The 24224-nt window shown below is 48.9% G+C and overlaps 1 protein-coding gene across 2 annotated transcripts in view; it reads right to left on the reverse strand.

The window, feature by feature from the left end:
• Positions 1 to 2834: 2834 nt before the first annotated feature.
• LRRIQ1 (leucine rich repeats and IQ motif containing 1) overlaps positions 2835 to 24224 on the reverse strand; it is a 2234608-nt gene continuing 2213218 nt past the window's right edge. For both annotated transcript variants that reach the window (XM_069629324.1, XM_069629323.1), the window contains one exon: positions 2835 to 3227. In XM_069629324.1, coding sequence (XP_069485425.1) covers positions 3085 to 3227 — 143 coding nt within the window. In that variant the 3' untranslated portion in view covers positions 2835 to 3084. The remainder of the gene's footprint in view (positions 3228 to 24224) is intronic.

Consider the following 24224-nt stretch of genomic DNA (forward strand, 5'->3'; position numbering starts at 1 on the left):
GTTTGTCTATTAATGATGCTTGTGTTTCGGGTTTGAACCCAGATTGGCGTAACCAAGCATGTCTTTTGATAACGATGCTTTCTGCTATCAATCTGCCAGCGTTATCCGTGGCATCAAAGGTTGCTTTTAAGATGCAACCGGACATGGCTCTTCCCTCCGACGCAACCCATGCCAATTGGCCTTTTAAGGGTTCTGGGGCAGAGTCTACGAGCCACGACTTCCTCCCACTGGTGGCAGTTGTAACTCGCCAGTAGGGTAATGGAGTTGGCAATCCTAGCCTGGTAGGCGGAAGTGGAGGCTACTTTCCTACCCAAGCCATAAATCTTCTTGCTCTCCTTGTCGGGAGGAGCTTCGGACAATGACAGGGGTGTTCCCGCCCTCTTTTGTGTGTTCCTAACTACCAGGGAGTCCCTTTATGTACAGCGGGTCTGATTGGGCTGCCCTGAAAAGTTTCTCTATCCTGGGGTTTACCGCCCTGGTGAGGTTGGGATTTACAAGGGAAGGGTCTATCCTCCTTTGTATCGATTTAAGGATAGGGATGGCCTGGGCAACAGGTCTCCTTTCTCCCACTAATTCTTCGGCAAAGTCCCTCTCTTCCTGTGCTCCCTGGGTGTCAATGTGGAAGTGTTCTGCCGCTCTGGACAGAACTTCATTCAGGAGAGGTTGGTTGTCGACCGGGGAGTCGGTAACCGGGGGATCTTTGTCTACTGGGGAATCTACCCTGTAGGTTTCTGGGTCGTCCTCTTCCTCCTCTTGGTCCTCATCATCCCCATAGTAGCCCGTCCCAGATTGGTCTCCCAACATGCCCAAATCAGGATCCTCAATAAAGGGTGGATCCTCATTATATTGAGAGTAGGGCTGTATACAGAAAGGGTCCGAAGACTGTGTTGGTGCTGCAACCCGGGACTTCTTACTTGGGGGTATCAGGTCTCTACAACCAGAGGGTGAAGCCCAGTCAGCGGTATATTTGAGCGGAAGTGTACAGGTTTCTTGGCATAGAAATCTGCCAAAGACGACATCCTAGACATAACTCTGTCTATGTCGTCACTAGACCATTCCTTTGAGCTGGGAATGACTCTTTCTTGGGAGAGTTTCCCGGTCTTGTCCTGACTGGACCTATGTGTTTGTGCAGGGGTCTTTGAAATTACAGAGGACTGAGACTTGTCCGTCTGTTTTTGCCTGTCTGACTGCTTCTGAGGTGTGGAAGAAGGTACATAATGCTTCTTTAGTTGTTTTCCTCCCTCCCCGTGGGTGGAAGAGTGTTTACCCTGTTTATTCGCCCCTTCGGAGCCTTTTGACATCTGGCATCGAGGTTCAGGGGTAGTGTCCCTATCTCTAGAGTGTGGAGGTTGGGACTCGGGGACAGCCGTTAAACGGTCTGCTGACGCCGACTCCTGGAGTGCGGCCTGGGGATAGAGGTCAGCTTCGTCTTCCGACAATCGAACCTCCGTTACCTTAGGGAGCGAGGCACTCTTGGCAACAGTGGATGGCTGCCTGGAATCATGCGGTGATCTAGATCGAGAACGCCTAGAGGACACCGATTCGGAAGACCGTTCTCTGTGTGCCTCTTTCCGAGAACTCGACGTGCGCGTCGAGTCTCGGTGGGACTTATGTTTGGTGGAAGTGGTGTGGGTAGCGCTTGTGTCGCCGGGTGTTTTCCCCATAGCCACCCTGCCGGACGACCTTCCAAGGTCGGGGACTTGCGCTTGGCTTTCTCTCGACGCCACGTTGCCCTCGCCGTCCGAAAGCACGGCGTTGCTGCCATCGGTGAAGGCGCCCTCCGCTGCCATGGCCTCTTGCCGCCTTGATCGAACGGTCCTTTAGTGTTTTTGGTTTAAACCTACTACACGCTCTGCAGTTCGCCTCGGGGTGGTCCCTCGGCAAGCAGAGGTTGCACGTGGCGTGTCTGTCAACCCAAGGGTACTTACGGTTGCACTTGGGGCAAAATTGAAAAGGGGTACCCTCCATACGCACCTTGTGGCAGCGGGCTAATGATTGTAGGAATTTATATAGCAGATGTACCTATATATTAAAGAGTGTAGAGTATGTGCCTCTCCCTACTTGCAGGGCCGAGGCCAGAGGCCTTCCAAGGCCCGGCCCGAGGCCTGCCGAAGCCCAAGTCCGTTGTGCAGCTGTCGACGGTTGATTCCTTCTCCGGGCCGACGTCGAGTGTCGAACTTCAGTGGCTCGACGTTGGGGTGGAGAAAAGGGGAAATATTAAGATATTTTAGCAAAATTATGGCTAAGGCCAGGAACTCCGCGGGATGCTTCCGACCAGTATGGCGGAAAAAAACAATCTGAGGGTCCTAGACGCGTGAGGGATCATGGGTACAGTGGACGTCACACTAGGGATAGTATTACTGGCACGCCCTGTGTCGACGCCCATTTTCGAGTTTCAAAAAACAAACTGTTATACTCTGCAGCTTCCACTAGATGTCGGCCTATGCACAGCATGTGATCTAAGCAGATTCCACAAGCCTCAGAAATATATATACATACATACACAGCCACTTCCTTTCTCTTCACTCCGGTATCTTCTGGGATGCTGCAAAGTCAGGCTTGTTAGCCCCTACACACACTTGTATGCGGCGCAGGTGCATGGCACAGCCTTTTAGGTCCCTGGGCTTCCGTTAATGGTCTTCTGTGTCCCTGACATCTAGGTTGTGGGTATTAGACCATGAATGAGTGAACCACCTCCCTAACCAAGACTCAACTAGATTCAGACCTCAACCTCACCATAAACATCAAGACATCTGAAGCACTAACCACGCATACTGTGAATGCATGTGTAAGTCAATTATCTGAAACATATTGGGTCTTGCATAACACATTGATTCTTAATCGCAGATTTATATTTTCTGCATTTATTTATTAGGTTTATCAGGAGGATATTCAGCAAAAATGTATGAATATGTTGGTAACAAAATGTTGACTATAAATTCAATACAGAAAAATTGTATTTAGGATCTTACAGTAGCAGACACCACAATCAGGAATGTAGGATTAAATGCTACAAAGAGTCAGACAAAATCTAAATAAAAATAAAATAAAAAAAGTAATGATTTTAGGAATATTATGCTGAAGCTAAGGTGTAATTTTGAAGGGTTTTGTCCTCTTCTTGCCACCTCCCCATCCTCCGCTGAGCTGCACAGGATTATCCCGAAAGGAAATTCTCTCTTTTCGCACAGCCCCTCCATCTCTTTTGGTTGTTACAAGTGTGTCACCACCTATATACAGAAAACACAATACAAGAGATGTTAAAATCGACAATTGATTATGTACAAATGTAACTGTGTTTACTTGAAAACTTAATCAGACCTGCACACTTCAAATATTATGTTAAAAGAATTGTAGAAATCTAAAAACATGATGTAAAAAAGTAAGGGATAAGGCAGAACACAAATTCAAGAGTTGTTGATTCTGATGGTGGAAACTAAACCATTTGGGATATATATTTCATCAATGTTATGGCTGGGTTTAAAATGCATAAAATAAACCCTTCTACCTAAAATGTGACAGGGGAATTGGCCATTTCAGCTAACAAATTTCATATGCCACGTCACCAACCAACATATATCTCTGGAGATTCACTTCCAATTCAGAGCCAGCCACTGAGCAGTGCTATGTGGTGTGCTCATTATCTACAAAGCATGCCTTCTTGCTCCAGAATATTGCCTTTGTCTTGTAGGTCACCACTATTTAATAAATAGCTATCAACACAAGTGAGACAGCTCTTAAGGAAAAAGTCAACCACATACACGTTTCCCCCTTGATAAGGATCATCAGCGTGATACAGTCTCACATCCTTGCGAATGGAGCATTGGGTGATTGGAACATTAGTGGGGTTTACTAAACAAATATACCCCAATATGCAGTGGTCGAAGTGGGAGAGAGCAGTTGGGAGTGGTGCTCCTTTCCTTTTTTTTTTACATTTTGCTGTTCTTATACTTTTATTTTTAAAATAAAACATTCTATAATGTTTCGTTTTAAAATAAAAATGTAAGAAGAAGTTGAAACTTGCACTTCAGTGCACTGCACTAACATTCTCTTAAAACAATAGGTGTGTTTGTTTGGGGGTTTGGATTGTGCATGGGAGAGGGCGTGGCGATGGGGTTTGAGGGGATGGGGGCAGTCCAGCTGGAATTATAGTGCCACTACTTCTTTTTGTACACTTCGAACATCCCCAATATGCGATTTGCTGTAAGTACAAGTGAGCTTTAAATTAAAGGTATTCTCATGAATTATTTCAACCAACACAGGAAGACATGTTCCTTTCCATACTGGCAGGATAGTATCAATATATATGTCCCACAAGATCACTATCTTTTTCTAATGCAGTGGTTTATTTGCCCAATACATGGGTGGCTTCAAAGTACCTCATTACGAGCTTGCCATGGATGGCAGATATCTATAGAATTTTTCAGAAGAGAGATTTGTTTGTCGATTGTGCTAGAAATATTTCAAGCCGGTAGTATGATTCTTAGGGCCTCATTACGAGTCCGCCGGTCTGGACTTAATGCCACCGGTATAACCATACCAGCACCGTTACCGTGACCGACAAATTATGACCCATGATCCCGGAAATACCACCACCACAAACCGCCACCACGGAGTTAAGGGACCCATAAAATGCATCGCCAGGGAAACCCCTCAGTTACCGGCAACACCTAACACCATGGGCATTACGAGTACCATTGACATGGAAACACTGCCATGAAAATGGCGGAAAAACCGTGGCCACGGAAGCGGTATCGGCGCCACCGCGAACATGATGTTAAACAGTGCCTTGTGAGCTGAATCAGGCCACAGGTGCAGCAAATGAGCCCAGCTGGACCCAGCAGGCCACTGGGAGTCTACAAAAGGGCCACACCCAGGCCAACTCCAAACACAACTATGCAGGCAGCAGCTGCAGCAGCATAGGGACTGGGGCTATTGAACCTACAGGCAGCACTGCACATGGTGAGAGTAATTGTGCAGAGGATGATGAGGAGGCGGAGGAGGCGCAGGCGGCAGTTAGCAAACCCTGCACCAATGCCAAACCCAATTGTGCAGCCGGCACAACCCCGCAGTGCAGCCTGCAATAACCCGCATCAGGGCCTCACCCTGGAACCTGACCCCAGGACAGATCCACACATTATACCGGCTGGACTGTCCAACAATCATGTACATCACCACCATGATTGAGGACATCAGCAGCCACATTGGCATTTCGACCGCAATCCCCCCCTCCTGAAGGTGGTGTTGGTACTGCATTTTCTTGGCACCGGAACCTATCAGCACACAGTTGCTGAGCTGCACGGGCTCTCACAACCCTGTTTCTCTAAAATATTGGGAAAGGTACTGGATGCCCTACTGCGCCATGTGTCTGAACACATTGCCCTAACCTGTATCCTTGCACAGGTCATTGCCACCAAGTTGGCCTTCCATGCCATTGCGGCCATGCCAAATTGCATAGGTGCATTAGACTGCACCCACATAGAGCTGACAGTAGCACGTGCAATGGAGAATGGGTACTGCAATAGGAAACAGTACCACTCACTGAATGTACAGATGGTATGTGACGCTGGACAAGTGATAACACATTGCTGCGCATGTTTCCCGGGGTCAACACATGACTCAATGATCCTGCGGAATTCGACATTGCCACGCTACATGGGGTGTGTGTCTAGGGCAATGACCTGTGTGAGTGGGCTGCTACAACTGCACATGCATCACCCCCTGGCCCATGTAATGGACGGTCAGCATAACCCACACATCACAAAGCTACACATGATCGGTTGCCACAGTGTGCCGTACACCCCCTGCCAAATGAGACGCACAACCAATACTACCACAAGGACATACAACTTGAGCCACTCAATACAGCCACCCACACTATGCACCACTTCCCCCCAATGCACATGATGGCTGCACATGAGACATCCTGCAACAACCACATCATCACAGTCTATTGATTGACTCCTCCATGTGTGTACATCATTGCACAATGCCATACTTACCAACCACTATTGTCTGCAAGGGCAACTACATATGCACAGCAAGTCGTTGCGCAATGTCCAAATGCCAACGTTGACAACAATGACCCATGAATGGTAATCACCCACCGGTCTGACCACTGCTTGGCCCATATGGATGAATGAATGATGACACAAGATTGCGCTGCATCTGATCAAGACATGATACCACAAACACTGACATGTCCCACATGTTTGGATATGCACTCACGCCATGGCTGAGGACGCCTGTACGGAGGCCAAGGAACAGGCATGAAGAGGCGTACAACAGGGCACACGTCCACACACGGCATGATTGAGAGGACATTTGGCCTACTGATGGCCAGGTTCCGCTGCTTGAGCAGATCTGGCGGATCACTGCTCTACAACCAAGTGAAGACGGGTAAAATTGTGCTTGTGTGTGCCATGCTGCACAATATGTGCATGCGCAGGAACATTCCGCTGCCCCCAGACACAGAGGAGGATGATGGAGTTGAAGATGGGGATGGGGATGGCTCCACAACCCCCCGGGGGTGCACAAGATGGCCAACGAGCACAGTATACACTCATTCGCATTTACTTTTGAGAGACTGCACATTCACAGCATTGCATGGATATGACGTTGCCGGTGAATAAATGGATTGGCTGCAAATTAAATGACGGATGTCCACTCATTATGGATTTTTTCAAAGGTGTTGTATTATAAACAAAACAGGAAAGAAGGTGCATTGGGTAGGAAAGCTGTACACCCGTACCCACCCACCACCCAAACGTACCCACCCCCAAACAGGCCCCAAACTACTAACCCCCTAATGGACCTCCCCCGCCACCCAAACGTACCCACCCCCATACACTCATCGTGTCCCCGAATGTCATGTCTATCGCCATCCCCACATGGCACTTTTTGCGGGGACGCTTATGTGCAGGAGTGTCCTTGCTGGCGGGTCCAGTCAGCCGACTAGAGCGCCTCCGTGGGCTGCCATTGGCAGAGCTGGATGGGGTGGTGCTGGCTGAGGTGACTGCTGGTGTGACTATGGGCACACGTCCTTGAATCTCCTGCTGGGCAACCAACATTGACTCTACTATGCTGGATTGCACACTGTTTCCTTCCCTGACATGGCGTGCCAGGTTGACGATGGTGGTTGCAAATCGTCCAATGGCCCTGGAGAGCCGACGCACTGACGTCGCATTGCTCTCACGCTGCAGCCTCACCTCCTCCCGCTGATGCATGGCCTCTTCACGCTGCAGCCTGGCCTCCTCCAGCTGCCTTTCCACTAGCTGCGTCAGGGTGGCCTGTTGTTCATCAATGAGCTGCATGTGAGTACTGAGCTCAGCCATGGAGGGCGTTGGGGAGTGCATGGGGCTGTGCAGTGTTTGGGGGCTGAACTGTAGGTCATGGATGGATGACAGCTCATCCCTGTTGTCCCTCTCACCCTGCTGTACAACTTCGGCCTGCATGGCCGGGGTGCTGTCATCACTCGATGCAGCCTCCTAAGCAGTACAGATGGGCTGCAAGATGGCATCCGGGACCATGGTGGGTGCCTGCATGGGGATGGTGACCTCCGCTGGTGTGCCCGATGCAGCTGGTGCTTGTGTGCCAGAGCAGCTAGCATCATCCTCTTGGGTAGGAGTGCTGCGTTGGGCGCGTGCAGGTGGTGTAACGCTCACCTGGCTCCCACGGAGGCGCTGATCTGGTCTGGGTTGCTGTGGCCTCTTCAAGCGTGATGCGCAGAATTCGGACCACCGATTGAACAGGACCTCCAAATCTTGTTTGTCTGGCCCGTAGGAATATCCTTCTGCAGATGAGAAAGGGGATTAACTGTCTGCTGAATAGTGTGCTTGCTCTCCCCTTTCCCCCTTTGTTCTTCTCTGATTCCTCCAAAACCCCCGGTTTAAGCTCACCTTATGGTTTGGAAGGATGAACTCTCCATCCTGCTTCTGGTGCAGGGGCGCGCGTTCGTCCAGTTACTTCACTGGTTTTCAGAATGGCGCTGGCACATCCACTTGACTTTTCTGAGCGATACGCCGTAAGTATGAAGATGCAAAAGTTCAAGTGTGAGCCTCCTTTTATGTTGTTTTTTCTGTCCTTTATTTCAGGTGCAGAACAAAGGCGATGCGTTGAGGGGTTAAATTGCCGGTCAGGTGAGTTAGTGATGAGGGCGACCCCTCTAAATGTCTTTATAATTCCCCAGTAATGTCTTTTGTTCTTTCCCCATAGGGGCCGGGGTGCGGTAAAGATGCGGCGCCGACCCGAGATGTGGAATGGTTCACCAAGAAAATCCGGTAAGTAATATGGCTGAAAATTCGGCTTTCCTCTTGTGTTCCCTTGCTCACATTTTGTCTCTTCTTCTCTCCCCTAGGTGCAGAGATGTGGCGACCGGTGCTGAGAGCCGCGATGGAGCCGGGCAGCGTCTCGGGAACAGGTGAGTGAAGCGCGGCGCTGCAGCGAAAAACGCAGTGCTTTTAAATTGAAGTCTTCCTTCAGGAATGCTGGCGTGAAGATTCCGGATGCAGGTAAGAAGGTTGAATAAGTTCTTGGTTTTCACCTTTCTCTTCTCTGATTCCCTTACAGGTGTTCCAGGTTCGAGGCGGGCGTGGCTGGAGTCCAGGTGCAGGAGCAGACACGGTGAGCGTTCAGCTGCTGGGATGCAGAACAACGCGAAGCATGTATGGCTGTCCGGGGCTGGCTTAAATAGCTTTGGAAGAAGTTCCAGGTGAGTATTCTTCCACAGCCCCACCCAAGTAACAAAATAGTTCCTTCAGAAAAATAGTCCCTCCTAAGCCTCATTTGGCTTGGTTCTTCATGCAGCATGGTCTGCATCAGGTGAGTGTGCAGCATGGTCTGCTTCAGGTAAGTGCACCAAACACTTCCCCTTATGAGCCTGGCACCTATGGCGCCAAACTGATGCCCAACATGAGCCTGGCGCCAACGGCGCCAGGACATAGTCCAAAGAGCCCCTATAAAGGGCCGCTGGGCTTTTACCCGGGGGCGTGATGCCTGCTCCCGGGGGTGCTGGGCCTGACCTGGTGCTCCGGGGGTAGGCATCATGACAGGTGGCCGCTGCGTCGCCTCTTGGCCGTCATCGCTGTCACTTGACATGGCTGTGGGGATACAGAGGGCATGCTGTTAGTTGTGTGATGTTACTTGATGTGACCATCACATGCATCAAACTGAACGATCTGTGACCACTTGCATGTACACACTTGTGACTATTGATGAACTCGGGTGTGTGCGTCTCTGCTTCCACTCAGGCACGCACTGTGTGCATGTCCTGGGGACATGCATTGGGGATGTGTTACTTGTCATCTGGGTGGTCAGTGGGTCCCATTGGGTCTCTCCTGCCCTGGCTGGGGTGGTGGTCAGTGGGTCCATTGTGTCACTCCTGCCCTGGCTGGGGGGGTGGCCAGTGGGTCCATTGGGTCACTCCTGCCCTGGCTGGGGGGGGTGGCCAGTGGGTCCATTGTGTTACTCCTGCCCTGGATGGGGGGGGGGGTGATCAGTGGGTCCATTGGGTCACTCCTGGGGTGCATTCACACTTATGGCTTTGTACTTTGTGCACTTACCGGCATCTGCAGGTGGGCTCACTCCTGCCTCTGCGTCTCCGATGCTGTGGATGCCCTCGTGGGACACTGCTGTTGTGCTCCTCCCACGATTGCAACTTGAGAGGGGATGCAGGGCCTCCACCGGTGCCAGTGCTGTGCTGGCAGTGTGCAGCGATGAGGTTGCGCACCCTGAGCCTGAGGTCATCCCACCTCTTATGGCAGTCCTTCACAGTGCGTGTCATCACACTGACCGCTGTGCACTTGCGTGCTGCCTCTGCCCAGACCTCCTTGCAGCGTTGCTGGGTAGCGTGCCACTGGTCTGCCCTAAAGAGCATATCTGCATGCTCGACAATGTGTTCCACCAGTACTGTCAGCTAAGCCTTACTGAAGCGCTGCTTTCGCTATCTGCGTGCTGGGATCCTGGATGCCATGGTGTTAGATGTATTCTCAGTCTCAGGGAGATGTTCTGACCTGTGGTGTCTGAGTATGGCAGTGGATTGTGCTTTATATAATGGCTGCCCCTCTGTTTAAGTTTTTTTTCTCGCAGTCATGGTATTTCCACTTCTGGTGATTCTGTGTCCGTGACAGCGGGGGCGGACACGGGTTTTGCCCCGTTTTTGGTGGCGGTATGTCCATGTGCATGGGTGTTTACATGATGGCGGTTACACTGTTTCTACCTCGGTGTGTTGCGCGCGACCCACATGCCGTAATCACCCGTTCATTCAGCAACCTTGCGGTCGCGGACAGTGTCACCTTCGTCACAGAATCACCAGATTCCGGGCTGGTGGACTCCTAATGAGGCCCTTAGTCTCACAACAGGTGAAGTCACATACTGATTTCGAAAATGTGCAGTGCTCCCTCAAACATTTTAGGTATGCCTGTGTTTCTATCCTTTATAACTGTTCTAGATCAACTACACAGATTTAATAAACACTACGGACCATGCTTGGGGTGAATGGTAGCATTCATAAAGTTCCAACCATCTTCACACCAGCCATAAATGTTAGGGTAACTATTTGTATGTTTCACTGGATGTGTTATGCCATTTGAGTTTTATTTCTGTATGAATTGAAAATATTCAAAACAGTGCCAACCTAGATATGTCTGGCAATAATATTCTCTTTTGACAAACCTGGTGCACTGTTATGAAAAAGTTTTCAATTTTTTGCATATTATAAATTCATACACATTTTCTTTACACTTTTTCAGATTTCCTGCCACTTTTTGCCTTCGGATTAATGTTATGTTTTTATAATCAGTTACATTTTCACTGTTTTCTAATAAATATACATATATATTAGTCTTTGTTACTGGCTAATTATTACGTTGGTGAAGCTCAGTGTTGGGCAAAACATGTCGGTTTAGCTATTAACGTTGAGTCTGTTTTATAATTCTGAGCCATTTTGTTTTGCCATACATTTTATGGATATTTTGTAACAAATAACACCTAATCTACAATGAAACTTACACTTTTTTGAATACCTGATGTTATTAAACCTACATTATACAATTTGTTTTGGGATCAGGGTTGTACACCTTTTAACCTCCAGTGCTCTCCTGCACCAGCAAATGTGGTTGTGTCCCCATTCTAAAACAGCTCCAATATATTACATTTGTTTTAATTAAACCAACATTTCAAACCATTAATTGTTTGCTGCCCGATTAGAGCAGATGGAAAACAGGCACAATACTAAGGTGGCTTGTATTGGACCAATTCCACAATGCTTTTGTGCGAGCAATGCGCCGATTCAACATTTGAATGCTATTGCCATGAAACAGCACCACAAGCCTTCCTCCTTTGTGCCTCTCACCAGTTGAATAGAGGAGAGCTGAATTGCAGTAGATTGTGGCGTTTGACCAACTCTAGCATTCATCAGGAGGGGATCCCAAGTGGCTCACCACACAGACAACTGTCATGTATTACACAGGTAGGTCGAGTTATGCTAGGAGTTCTATCGCTACACTTGCTGCTTTCATTTTATGCAAATAAACAGATGGTGCAGGGTACCACACAGTTGTCGTATGGTGGTGCCCAGTCATACTGATTTCATTTACATTATTAATAGTGACGCATGGATGACTTAATAAATGACAAAATACAATGGTGTAGATAAAAGGTTGGGCTGCTATCCAGAATGAAAAGATGCTTCCACAATTCAACCATTCGTTTGTGGATACACATTTTAAGGATATTAACTCAGCAGAAAACATAGCCTTATTGATTACATCAAGGAAGAACATGGGAATAAAGAACATTCTGCAAGTGAGATGTCTGCCGAAAATAGGGTGGGAGGGAGACTGTGGGCTGGGGTAAGTTGGCTTCTGCCGATAGGGACACAAGCCCATCAAGAAAGGGTCCCATTGTGAATGTGAGGCTAGAAAGCTGGTCATGGCTGAGTCAAGAGGACATGCTCTGAATCCAAGCAAGCAAGGATCATTGTTGACCTGAGGTAGAAGGGCTTGATCTGAAACCGAACCAGGAACATTTGGTGAGAATCGGAACCAGGAAGATGTACTAGGAGTGAGACCAGGGGTCTTATAGAGTTCCTGAGCCAGAAGCGCTTGTTGAGAACAGAATCAAGTGGGCTCATATATAACCTGAGCCTGGCTGACCCACTACAAATTCAAATCAGGGAGGAGCCTGTGGTGTGCTCTTGAGAAATGTAATTTCCATTTGAGAACCAGCCAAGCTGTTAGCAGGCATCAAACCAGAAAACACTGTCCTTTAACAGGTGCTCAAATAGGGACTGCAGCCCGACCTGGGACAGACGGAGAAGCTATCAACTTTCATCTGGAGATGAAGTGATCAAAACTACAGCATCTTTTATAAAAGAAATCCCAAGATTTACGGACTAGAGAAAACTGTGTATAGCTGTGTATGGCTGTGTATAATTTCTGCAAGTCTCAAACTTGCCATAAACCCTACAAACTAGTGCATTAGGACTTGGGATCACCCTCCTACTGTAGATGAGCACAATTCCCTGCTAACATACATCACATCTGTTTATTCTCTTTGACCCTCACAAGCTTTTATGGAGAAGTAGACTTGCTTAGATATATCCTTGCTCCAACCCCTATATTTTGCATTTCATCCCTTGGACTATGATATACATACAGTGTGTGATGAAGTCCACTGGCTGATTATAGGGACTTGGGGGGAGTGACCAAAGGGCGACAGGCATCTTCCCATTTCAGAGGATGATGGGCCTGGAGGTGGAAAGGCCTGGATCATCTGGTCACTCTCAATTAGGCCCCTCCATAAGGCAGGGAGAATCACAGGGAACACCATGGTGGCTGGCGCTTTAAGGCACACCCTATGAACAGCCTGGCTCAGGAAAATGCAACAACTCACTCTCCAGGAGACCTGTGGCCAGAGGATGAAGCACCCCTATTATTTTTCAAGGATCGTTTCAGCAACACTATCCCTCTAAGAATGTGGGTCCATAAAGCACCCTGTGTGTTGAATCACTGTCCTGTTGTGGAGCCAGCACAGACATCAGGGGATTGCAGCAGATTACTGTCCAACCTCGCATGTGGGTCTCTGCAGATCGCATTGATGAAAAACTCCCACAGAATGATTTTGCGGAAGACCTTGTATAGTGCTGACATCAGACACTTCACGTACAGAGCAGGAACTCAGAAAGCAGGCGAGTTTAGGACAAATTACCCTGTGTTCATTACCTTTCTCTGATACCAGTCTCAATGAAACTGCACAGCTCCAGTGGCTGCCTGCAGACATTAGCAAGGATGCATATACAATCACAGATGGTGGACCAGCCATTTAAAAACATTGTCTGCCTTCCCAGTAACTTAGTGAACCAATGTAAGCTCACTCCCCACATCAAATCCTACTGCCTGAATAACTTTCCATCACCAGGGCAGACCTTCACAGAGAGACCAGCAGAGGGGAGGGTTATCTTGCTATATATCACCTGTTTGAATGACAACAGGTGATACAATTAGAGCAGAAGTACTCACCATGGAAGACACCCAAGGATTCATAACCAGGGATCCTGCCTTGTGTGAACCTAGACAAAAAGGTCCAGGTCTCCTCACCAAGAGGGAGCCCTTCCCAGCTATACACCCCACTAACCTATAATAAGACAAGGCCAGATGAGTAAATCACTTGAAAGGGTGTGTGAATCTATCTCTCACGTGGAGACACCAGGCTGGAACAACAAGGAGGAGTCCCAATCAGGTTTGTAACACAAGAGCAAATATGCATAGCAGACAAAGACACATAAAGGAAGTATGCGACACTAACCTGAAGATAGAGAACTGAGATCTTCGGATAAAGTACCAGATATGATCCCTGCCTTGGTTTTCCACTAGGAGAAGATAAGAATAACACCCTCTAATTAAAAGTCAAGAGTTAGTCTTACCACACAGTGATGTCTGAGATGTCCAGAAAGTCTTATTCAATGAAGAGTAGGAGTAGGAGGGACAAGGAGCGGGAGCAACAAGGGAAGGAAGGTAAGTAAGGGTGCTAGATCCGGGCGGCAAGAGGGACGCACTAAAGTCAGTTTGCAGCACAGTGTAATACAGCGTAGCATCCACAGGTCTGTACCTGTTGCACCGCGTTGGAAATGCAGAAGTGGAATGACCGGGCAGGATTAAGGTAACCTGGAATGGGAATGGAGTGGATGATATATTAAGAATAGGGACACAGCCCCCAAGAATTGGATATTGTGTAAGATCCAACAAGTGCAGGGCACTGACAAGTTAGTCTGTGCTAGCTGAGTGGATCAGGCAGCAGTAACGAATGCAGGGACAGTCCAAATCAGAAACCGATGGGCAGACATGGAAGCAAAATCAGAAAGCGAATTAAATCCGGGAGGCAGTGCCGGGTTCGTCACCATGCTGACAGCGTCAGAAGAACAATTGATAAACTGTGGCGTAATCCATGAGGCAGGCTGAGGTCGGTAAACAGTAATAGCGGGTTACAGTGCAGAACAGAAACAGGTGCGGAGTCCACGTTTCAAAATAGGGTTGGCAACACGAAATCCTTAACGAAAGCAGCCTCACAGCATAACAAGGAAAGTCAAAGACTGGGAGCTTCAGAATCCAAACACAATTAGAAGCACCGCTTTGAACTCTGCTTCTTGCTTTATTCTTTCCTTCGATTCAGCGTTTATGCTCCAACTTTGACTGTGGTGTCACGTGACCGCGTGTGGCCGTGAACCGCAACACAGTCAAACCATGTCTGTGTGAAGCCCATCGTGACCATGACAACCTCCAGGGTACTTTCCAAGACCCAAATAAAGGATGTATCCTATGCCTGGAGCCAGATGGCATGAGACCATGTCGGGAAGCCGACAGAGACAGAGCGTGCAAACCGGGGAGCATGACAGTCCCATACCCCAAGGGCACCCCCACACCGCGGGAGGCATGGAAGCGTCTAATCAATTGCGGAGCATAGATGTTTTCGAGAGGTTCCCATGTTCGGTCTTCCGGACAATACCCTTTCCAGTCCACCAAATAGGACAGAACCCCAGCCCAGGATCGGATGTTAGGATATCCATGACCTCATACTCCTCCAAGTCACAGAGACGAACAGGAGCCGGACGGATCAGCAGACGCATGTCAGAAGGGCTAGGCTTGAGGAGGGAGACATGAAAGACTGGATGTACTCTCCAACGGGATGAAAGGGACAAGCGCACTGTCACAGGATTGATCAGGACAGACACCTTGAATGGACCCACATAGCGAGGGAGTAGAGCACGCTTGCCAGGTATCCTGAGGTGTTTGGTAGATAACCAGGCATGTGTACCCACTTGATAGTGCAGGACTGGTGAACGATGGGCAGCAGTGAATCGTTTCGCTCGAGCATTGGCACGCAAGAGATGGTTCCGGATATTCTTGTGTACTGTGATCAAATCACAGGCGCAGTCCTGTGTAGCAGGAATATCCGGGTGTTACGCCTCGGCAGGCATGGAGGAGGATTATAGCCCTTCGGAAGGGCATGCGTCACATTGCAAATCCATTCTAAGCCCACTGGCAACTGCCCTGGAAAATAGTGGCCTCGGCTCACTCCGCGGCGCCCTGCGGCGAGTTGAACTGCGATTCCCAGCATTCCGCCTCCCGCTCTCAGCAGATGGGCGATGATGCGTGAACCTCGGTTTCGTCCGGTTCCGCCTTTCCCCTTCCCGATTTAAACCGCACAACCGGGAAAGACGCTGCTTCTGATTAAAGTTGCATCCCGGTGTTTAGAAGTTCCGTCTTCGATCCTACTATATTTACCCGTGTACCAGACCTAATTCCTCCTTCACGGACTGCCTCTGCCTGCCGATTTTTGGAAAACTACTGACCCGTGTACCAGACCTATTTCCTCCTTCACGGTCTGCCTCTGCCTGCCGATTTTGGAAAACTACTGACCCGTGTACCAGACCTATTTCCTCCTTCACGGTCTGCCTCTGCCTGCCGATTTTGGAAAACTACTGACCCGTGTACCAGACCTCTTTTTGTCCCTCACGGACTGCCTTTGCCTGTCACCGAAACCATCACCTACAATTCTCCCATTTCATTGTGTCTCTTATGGTTGTTGTTCCCATCATCTCCACAATCAGACTTCCATTGGACATCCTCCAATAGTGCACAGGGACGCCTTGCAGAGAGTGCACCCACTCGACTCTAGCGCGGCCCTCGTTCCGCCCGGGTTTAGTTCCCCAACTAACCTTCCCCGTTTATTATTTTGCACTTCCGTTTTTGGACTCCTTTGGGATAACTCAGACTCAACAACAACATCCGTGGTAAGGGTTCTCTAATTTATGATTCTATACCTCGTAGCCTAGCGACAACTATCATTAGTATAGGTTACATTCTCCTTTCTTACTTATAGGTGGTTCCGGTTGCCTTAAACAAGGGGAGGGCATAGCTCAGGTACTACTAGAAAGAAGTATCAAGGGAAAGGATTCTTCTTAAAGTTCCAATTGCTCACCTCTTGTTTTTTCCTTTACAGCTGGGTTCTTGGCGGCGTGTCCTCCCCGCCCTTTTGAGCGATCAGTCCATCTGCCTGGTCCTACCCAGCAGAGGGTCATATCGTTAAAAAGGTCTTGTGCCCTCACAGAGAGGAGGCTAGGTTGGAGGCCCCGACCTAGCTCTTCAATCAATAGTGCAGTCCTGTGTCTTCCGGCCACCGATTGGTTTACTTCCCGTCCGGTGAGTAACACCGGGCTGGCAGAAGGGTCCAAAGGCAGGGTTCGGGGATGTTGGCCATGAAGGGCATAGAAGGGCAAAGAACCAGTGGAGGAGTGCATATGGTTATTGTAGGCAAATTCGGCTGAGTGTAGCCCAGCTAGCCATGTGTGTTGGTACTGCAGGCATGGGCAACAGAGATATTGCTCCAATGTACCATTGGTGTGCTCTGTTTGGCCGTCAGTTCGTGTACAATACGCATTCGAGAATCTGTCTTTCATCCGAAAGGAGGCACAGAGAGCCCTCCAGAAACATGTGGTAAACTGGGGTCATCTGACAGAGAACCAGGATTGAGGATAGTCCAAAGAAGCGGTATAAAAAGAAAGGAGGAATAAAAGGAAAAGATCAACCAAAATGGGGGCCGTAGGCAGTCCAGCACACAGGATGAACAGGGCCATTTTTGTAAAGTAATCGACCACCACCCAGATGGTGTTGAAGCCTTGGATGGTAGGTAAGTCAACTATAAAGTCCACTGACTCCATGTGCCAAGGATTGTGTGAGACAGGAAGCGGGTGCAATAACCCCATTGGGCGACGGGACTGGATTTACACTGAGCGCATGTGGAAAAAGACTAAACATAATACACCACGTCTCGATTCATGTAGGGCCACCAGCGCCACCTCCATAGGAGCTCCAAAACGTTCTTCCTGCCCGAGTGTGCTGTGACCAAGGAATCATGGCTCCACTGCAAGGCTCTGGTACGTGGTCCCCCAGGTGCTATATACAGCTTCCCTTGAATAAAGGGCAAACCTTTAACAACATCCAGGTTCAATTCTTGGAGTTCACCCGGACCTGGGCAACCCATTCCTGGAGAAAGGCGTTGATCAAGGAATGAGCAGAGCAACTGCATACAACATGCTCCGAAAGGACGGGAAGGCTTTTTGGAGAGGCATGCTTAGTGTCTGAATCTAGATGGGAAAGTGTGTCAGCCTTGGTATGTAAACGGGCAGGTCGGTATGTAATAATGAAATTGATCTGGGAAAAAAAGAAATGCCACCGAACCTGCCTTGCTGTCACGCACTTCATGGATTTGAAGGTTCCGATGATCCGAGAAAACAGTAACCGGGTGGCGATCCCCCAACAGGTGGTGCTGCCGTTCCATAAAGGCATCTTTTACGGTTAGTAGCTCGCGCTCAGTGACCGTGTAGTTTCTTTCATATGGCGACAATTTTTGGGGGCAAGTACCGACCGGGTGTACCTCACCCGTATCTTCACATCTCTTCACAACTCTAATGCCCCTACTGTGATACCTGATGCATCAGCCTCAACAAAGAATGGGGTGTTAGCATTGGGGTGTTGGCAAACAAGAGCTGCAGTGAATGCCTCCTTAAGAGCAGAAAATGCCGATTTAGCAGCCGGTGTCCAACAAAAGGGCATCTTGGAACTAGTCAATGCTGTAAGAGGCAAACTATAGAAGAGAAGGAGCGAATGAATCAATGGTAACAATGGGAAAAGCCCAAAAATGACTGTAGGGCTTTGGCCGTTGTAGGAGCCGGCCACTTCAAGATATCCTTGACCTTCCAGTAGTTCATGCACACACGGTGATCAGTCAGGAACTCAACTTCGTTAACAATAAAGACACACTTCTCTGCCTTGACGAAGAGATGGTTTTCTCTGAGTCTTTGGAGCACCGACCTGACGTGTGACACCTGTTCTTGATATGAGGGAATGTATATCAAAATATCATCCAGGTACACAATAACATACTGGTCAAGAATGTCCCTGAATAAGCCATTCATGAAATTTTGAAATGTAGCGGGGCCTTGCACAGGCCAAAGGGCATTACCAGGTATTCATAGAGCCCATACTGCGTCTAGAAGGCGGTCTTCCATTCGTCCCCCTCCCTGATGTGAACCAAGTTGCAGGCACCATGCAAATCAAGCTTAGTGAATACCACCAATAAAACCAACTGATCGAGGATGGACGGAAATCAAGGTAAAGGGTATTGGTTCTTCACTGTGATGCTATTGAGGGCCCTGTAGTCAATACAAGTCCCCGCCTTCATCGGGACAAAAAACAGTGGCGATGCTGCTGGAGACTGGGAAGGACGAATGACCCCCAACTGCAGGGCTTTGTCAATGTACTCCTTAAGGACCTTGTCCTCATGAAGGGTAAGAGAGTAAACTCTGCCAGTGGGGATCTTGGATCCGGGGATGAGGTTGATGGGGAAATCATAAGATCTGTGGGGTGGCAATTGTTCTACCTTCCTGTTATCAAAGACACTGAGGAATGAAAGGTATTCCGAGGGTATTGTAGAAGGAGGATTAGTGGATACCAAGTTGAAAGACGGTATCAGATCAAGAAGAGCCAGGAAGGGTGTACTACATATTTCCTTGTGTGACCAAAAACAATGTTCATTGCAATAAGCAGAAGGGAATTGTATCTGCTGTGCATCCCAGTCGATGGAAGGTTTATGCAGACGTAACCAAGACAGTCCCAGAATAAACTTGAACTGGGGTGCTGCTAGTAGATCAAAGATGATGTCTTCTGTGTGTCCCTCCGCAGTTGACATGTGTAGGGTTACTGTCCGTTTGGTAAACATGCCTGACACTAGAGCGGTGCCATCCACTGCCTTGACTGCCTCAGACACGGTTTTGGCCTCAATTGGGATGTCTTTCTCATGGGCATACTGCAAGTCCATATAGTTGTTGGTGGCTCCTGAATTGATAACCACCCTGGTCTGAATGCATACACCAGACGGTCCCCTAAGGGACACAGGCATCACCATTGGTGAAAAGGCAACAAGAGCGCAGGAGTCTGATGCATGCAAACCCGGCAAAGGGACCCCATCTATTGCCGGGCCCTGGAGGATCCCGCCTTCCACGTTTTTTTTTTTTTAGGGCAGGTCCTTAAGAAGTGCTCTGAAGAACCGCAGTACATATATAGGTTGTTCTTTCTTCTGTTCTCTCATTTGCTGGCAGTTAAGGGATACCGTGCGGCTCCAACCTGCATTGGTTCGACGTCCGTGTGTGGCAGGACTGAAGGCTCTGGCTGCAAAGGCATGTTTGGGAGGTGCTTTTTCTCTCCCTTATGTTCCGAGCTTCTGGCGTCTATTTGAAGGACCAGATCCAGTAATTCTGTGAATCCTCTGGGGACCACAGGAACCGTAGCTAAGGTGTCCTTCAATTCTACAAGAGCCCTTTGTAGAAGACAGCTGCCTTCTTATCCTCAGGCCAGTCTGTTTCGGCTGCAAGTTGATTGAACTTGGCCAAATACGACAGTAAAGGCAGTGTCCCTTGCCATAGACTGAGGAACTCGACGTCCGTGGCCTGTGTCTTATAACGGGGATCAAATACCCTATTCATAGCGGTAATCAAAGCATCACAGCCATATAATACATAAATGTTTGATTCCAACAGTGGATTGGCCCACGCAGCTGCTGTGCCACCAAGGTAGAAAAGCACAAAAGCGGCTTTAGAGGTGTAGTCCGGGAAAGACGCCGGACGACAAAGGAAATGGAGCTTGCACTGGTTGATAAATGTTCGGTAGGACTTTGGATCACCGGTAAACCTCTCAGGGGGGAACAGAGGGAACTGAGTGGAAATGAACACAGGCACCGGATCCTACCTTGGCAAGGGGTACCCGGAGGCGGAAGCTGATGCCGGGACCTTCTTCCTGGGAAGGAGAGCGCACCAGGTTCTGGAGGACATCAATCTGAAGACGGTAGGCCCCTCTGGCGCTACTCAAGCGCACCCGCATTTTGAGCCAGTTTCACGGCGATGTTGCTGATCACACCTGCGCCATCCCTTACAATTGGCCAGCTGCCCCTCCTGCATCTTGGGCACCCCTGATCTGCACTGGAGTGCATTGATTCTCCATTGTAAGCCACGAGGCTTATCTAACTCCAAGATGGCCGCCCGCTACCATCACAGCCTCCTATCCGGGCTCTCAGCACTGCGCGCGCTGTGATTGGCTCCCCACCAGCATCTACTGCCAATCACAAGCCGGCAGGCTGAGAGCCGGCCCACGCTTCAGGGGCACTCATTCCGAGGCACAGTGCCTGCCTTTCGCCATAGGATCGTCTCTTTTGGAGGAGCAGGAGCTCCCCCCACCTACTGCAGGAGCAGTGGGCAACTGGTGCACCCTGCCTGGAGAAAGGTAGGCCCCTCTGGCGCTACTTAAGCGCACCCGCATTTTGAGCCAGTTTCATGGCGATATTGCTGATCACACCTGCGCCATCCCTTACAATTGGCCAGCTGCCCCTCCTGCATCTTGGGCACCCCTGATCTGCACTGGAGTGCATTGATTCGCCATTGTAAGCCACGAGGCTTACCTCACTCCAAGATGGCCGCCCGCCACCATCACAGCCTCCTATCCGGCCTCTCAGCACTGCGCACGCTGTGATTGGCTCCCCACCAGCATCTACTGCCAATCACAAGCCGGCAGGCTGAGAGCCAGCCCACGCTTCAGGGGCACTCATTCCGAGGCACAGTGCCTGCCTTTCGCCTGTCCTGCGCCAATGAGCCTAGGGCACAGACCCCTACCTGACGATCCTCCGGCCCATTGGCCTTCCCATCCACCTACAGGGTAAGCGCACCCCTCTTTCTGAACAACCCCCAGAATTGCACACTCATTGAACCACACTAGCTGAAGCACCCAGCTTTCACTCATCCTAGGTCAATAACTTCGAACTCTTGCATGTATACAACTGCCTCACTGTAGCTCAAATGAAACTATTGCTGCACAACTGTACTGGTTCAAATGCCTTTCATCTGCCAAGCACAAAGTGATACTGCTTCACTGTCGAGTTTCAACATGCTTACAATGTTTGAACCCTAGCAGTAACTTGGAATCTAGCCAATGCCTATATATTGTTGCATTACTAGAACTGCCCTCTTTGCACCTTCAGTAGTAATTGGAATTTAGCCTATGCCTACATATTGTTGCATTACTAGAACTGCCCTCTTTGCACCTTCAGTAGTAATTGGAATTTAGCCTATGCCTACATATTGTTGCATTAATAGAACTGTCCTTTTTGCACCTTCAGTAGTAATTGGAATTTAGCCTATGCCTACATAATGTTGCATTACTAGAACTGCCCTCTTTGCACCTTCAGTAGTAATTGAAATTTAGCCTATGCCTACATATTGTTGCATAACTAGAACTGCCCTCTCTGCACTATAGCAGCCATTCCGAACTTAGCCTATGCCTACATATTGCTGCATTACTTGAATTGCCCTTTCTGCATTTTAGTAGCAATTCCTAACGTAGCCTAAGCCTACATGTTGTTGCACAATTAGATCTGCTCGCTTTGTAACTATTGGAGCAACCTCGATCCCAGGATTGTCGCTGCAATTACTGCAACTGTTCTGCCCTCCTTTGCACTCTGCTGTACTAACAACCAAACTGCCCACTCACTGCATAATTACAACTATGCTCCCTTGGCTCATGCTCACCATGCTCCCCTTTTGCATCATAAACAACAGCATTCCATCTAGTAGCAACAGTTATATACCATATAACAATAGACTAGCTAAATTAGGCTGCCCTAGACACCACCCCATCCCGTCCCACACCCTTCCTTCCTTCCCTCCCACCCTTCCCACACCTCACTCTCCAACACTCCACCACCATAATTAATGCCACACTAAATAATATCCTACCTAGCACCCTTAACATAATTAAAGCTGACCACATTGCCTTCACCCTTCACCACCCCAATCCACTGGCTCACCACCCCACAAGCAAGCCCACCCTCCAGGACCGCAATAACAGACTCGGCGCCAGACTACCCACCACACTTGGCAAGCTGCCTACCGCATCGGCGACCAAGTCCACAACTAAGGATAGCGTCAAGGCCACTAACACGTCACCCCTAAAAGGGGCTCTACTCAACGTTAGATCCCTAGTAGCCCACCCCACTGAAATTGCCGACATTATCCTTTCAGGAGACCTTGACTTCCTTGCCACCACAGAAACATGGCTACACGAAGCAGCAGGACCCTACCTCACTCTCGCTGCCCAATCATCTGCCAAAGAACTCTTCTCCATCCTGAAAGATTTAGAGAATCCGAATCCTCCAACCGATACCTGCATGAAGGACAAGGCATGGTGCACCAGCATCCAAAATGCATTAGCTAACAAAATCACTGGTCTTCAAAATAAAATAAAATCTAAAAGATTACAACTATCAAATAGCAACGCCGTCATACCTAGCGCACCCACACCTACTAGCAATACTTCCGGCTTTACATTTAAACCGGTTACCATACCTGAAATTCAAAAAATCATAGCATCCCTCAAACCCTCTAACTGTAAAGGGGACAGCTGCCCCGCACAGATCATCAAAGACGCGGAGCAAGACCTCGCCCCATTTATTTCCAAACTAGTAAACCTATCCTTCTCTACTAATTCTGTACCTAACAACCTAAAACAGTCTTGGGTTCTCCCCCTCCTGAAAAAACAATCTCTTGACCCAACCATTCCCACCAACTACAGGCCTATTACCACGGTCCCCTTCCTGCTAAAAATCCTCGACAGAGTTGCCTATCTGTAAATCCAGGATTACCTGGAGGCTAATCAACTGCTAGGCCTGCGTCAATCTGGCTTTCGCCCTCAACATGGAATGGAAACTGCCCTTGTTGACCTTAAAAGCCAGATTGATGACATCAAGGACAAAAATAAAGCAGCTATCCTACTCCTCTTAGACCTTTCAGCAGCCTTCGACCTGGTTGACCACAAAACACTCTACAACCACCTCTATTCTGCTGCCCACTTCTCCCCCCCCTGCTGTCATGTGGATTCAATCCTTCCTAGCCAACAGAACTATGAGGGTTTTTTCATCTATGGCTGCAACTGACCCCATCCCCATTACCTGTGGTGTCCCACAAGGCTCCTGCGTCTCCCCTACCCTCTATAACATCTTTACAAAACCCCTCTTTGATAAACTGGACCATCTGGGTGTCACCTACACCAACTACGCAGATGACACCCAGATACTCCTCACCATCTCTGGCAACTATAACACTGACGCTTCCAGGATTAACGAAATCTTCGCCATCATTCAGGCATGGATGGCCACACACGGCCTCTGTCTGAATGATGAGAAGACCGAGCTCCTCCTAGTCGGGTCCACTAATAATCTACAGAAACTCAGCCCCGATTACTCAAACTTCACCATAGATGGCAACATCATTCCAGTTGTGAAAAACGTGAAAACGTTAGGCTTCTACTTGGACGCAAATACCAACCTTGCCAAACAAGTTAACATGACTGCCTCAGCCACCGTCTACACGGGTAAACTAATCAGGGCCTGTAGACCATTTCTTTCTACAAACAGTTGCCTCATTCTGGCGAGAGCCCTTATACAATCAAAGCTTGACTACTGTAATAGCCTCTACCTTGGTGCCAACCAAGCCATAATCAAGAAACTTCAGATCCTCCAAAATAATGCGCTGAGAGCAGCACTAAATATTCCCAAGAGGGAGCACATTTCCCACACAAGAATTTCTTGCAAATGGTTATCCGTTCAGCAAAAAATTGACCTAAAAACCC

This window comes from Ambystoma mexicanum, chromosome 12 (assembly GCF_040938575.1).
Source record: "Ambystoma mexicanum isolate Mex_15411 chromosome 12, UKY_AmexF1_1, whole genome shotgun sequence".
NCBI classification, from domain to species: domain Eukaryota; kingdom Metazoa; phylum Chordata; class Amphibia; order Caudata; family Ambystomatidae; genus Ambystoma; species Ambystoma mexicanum.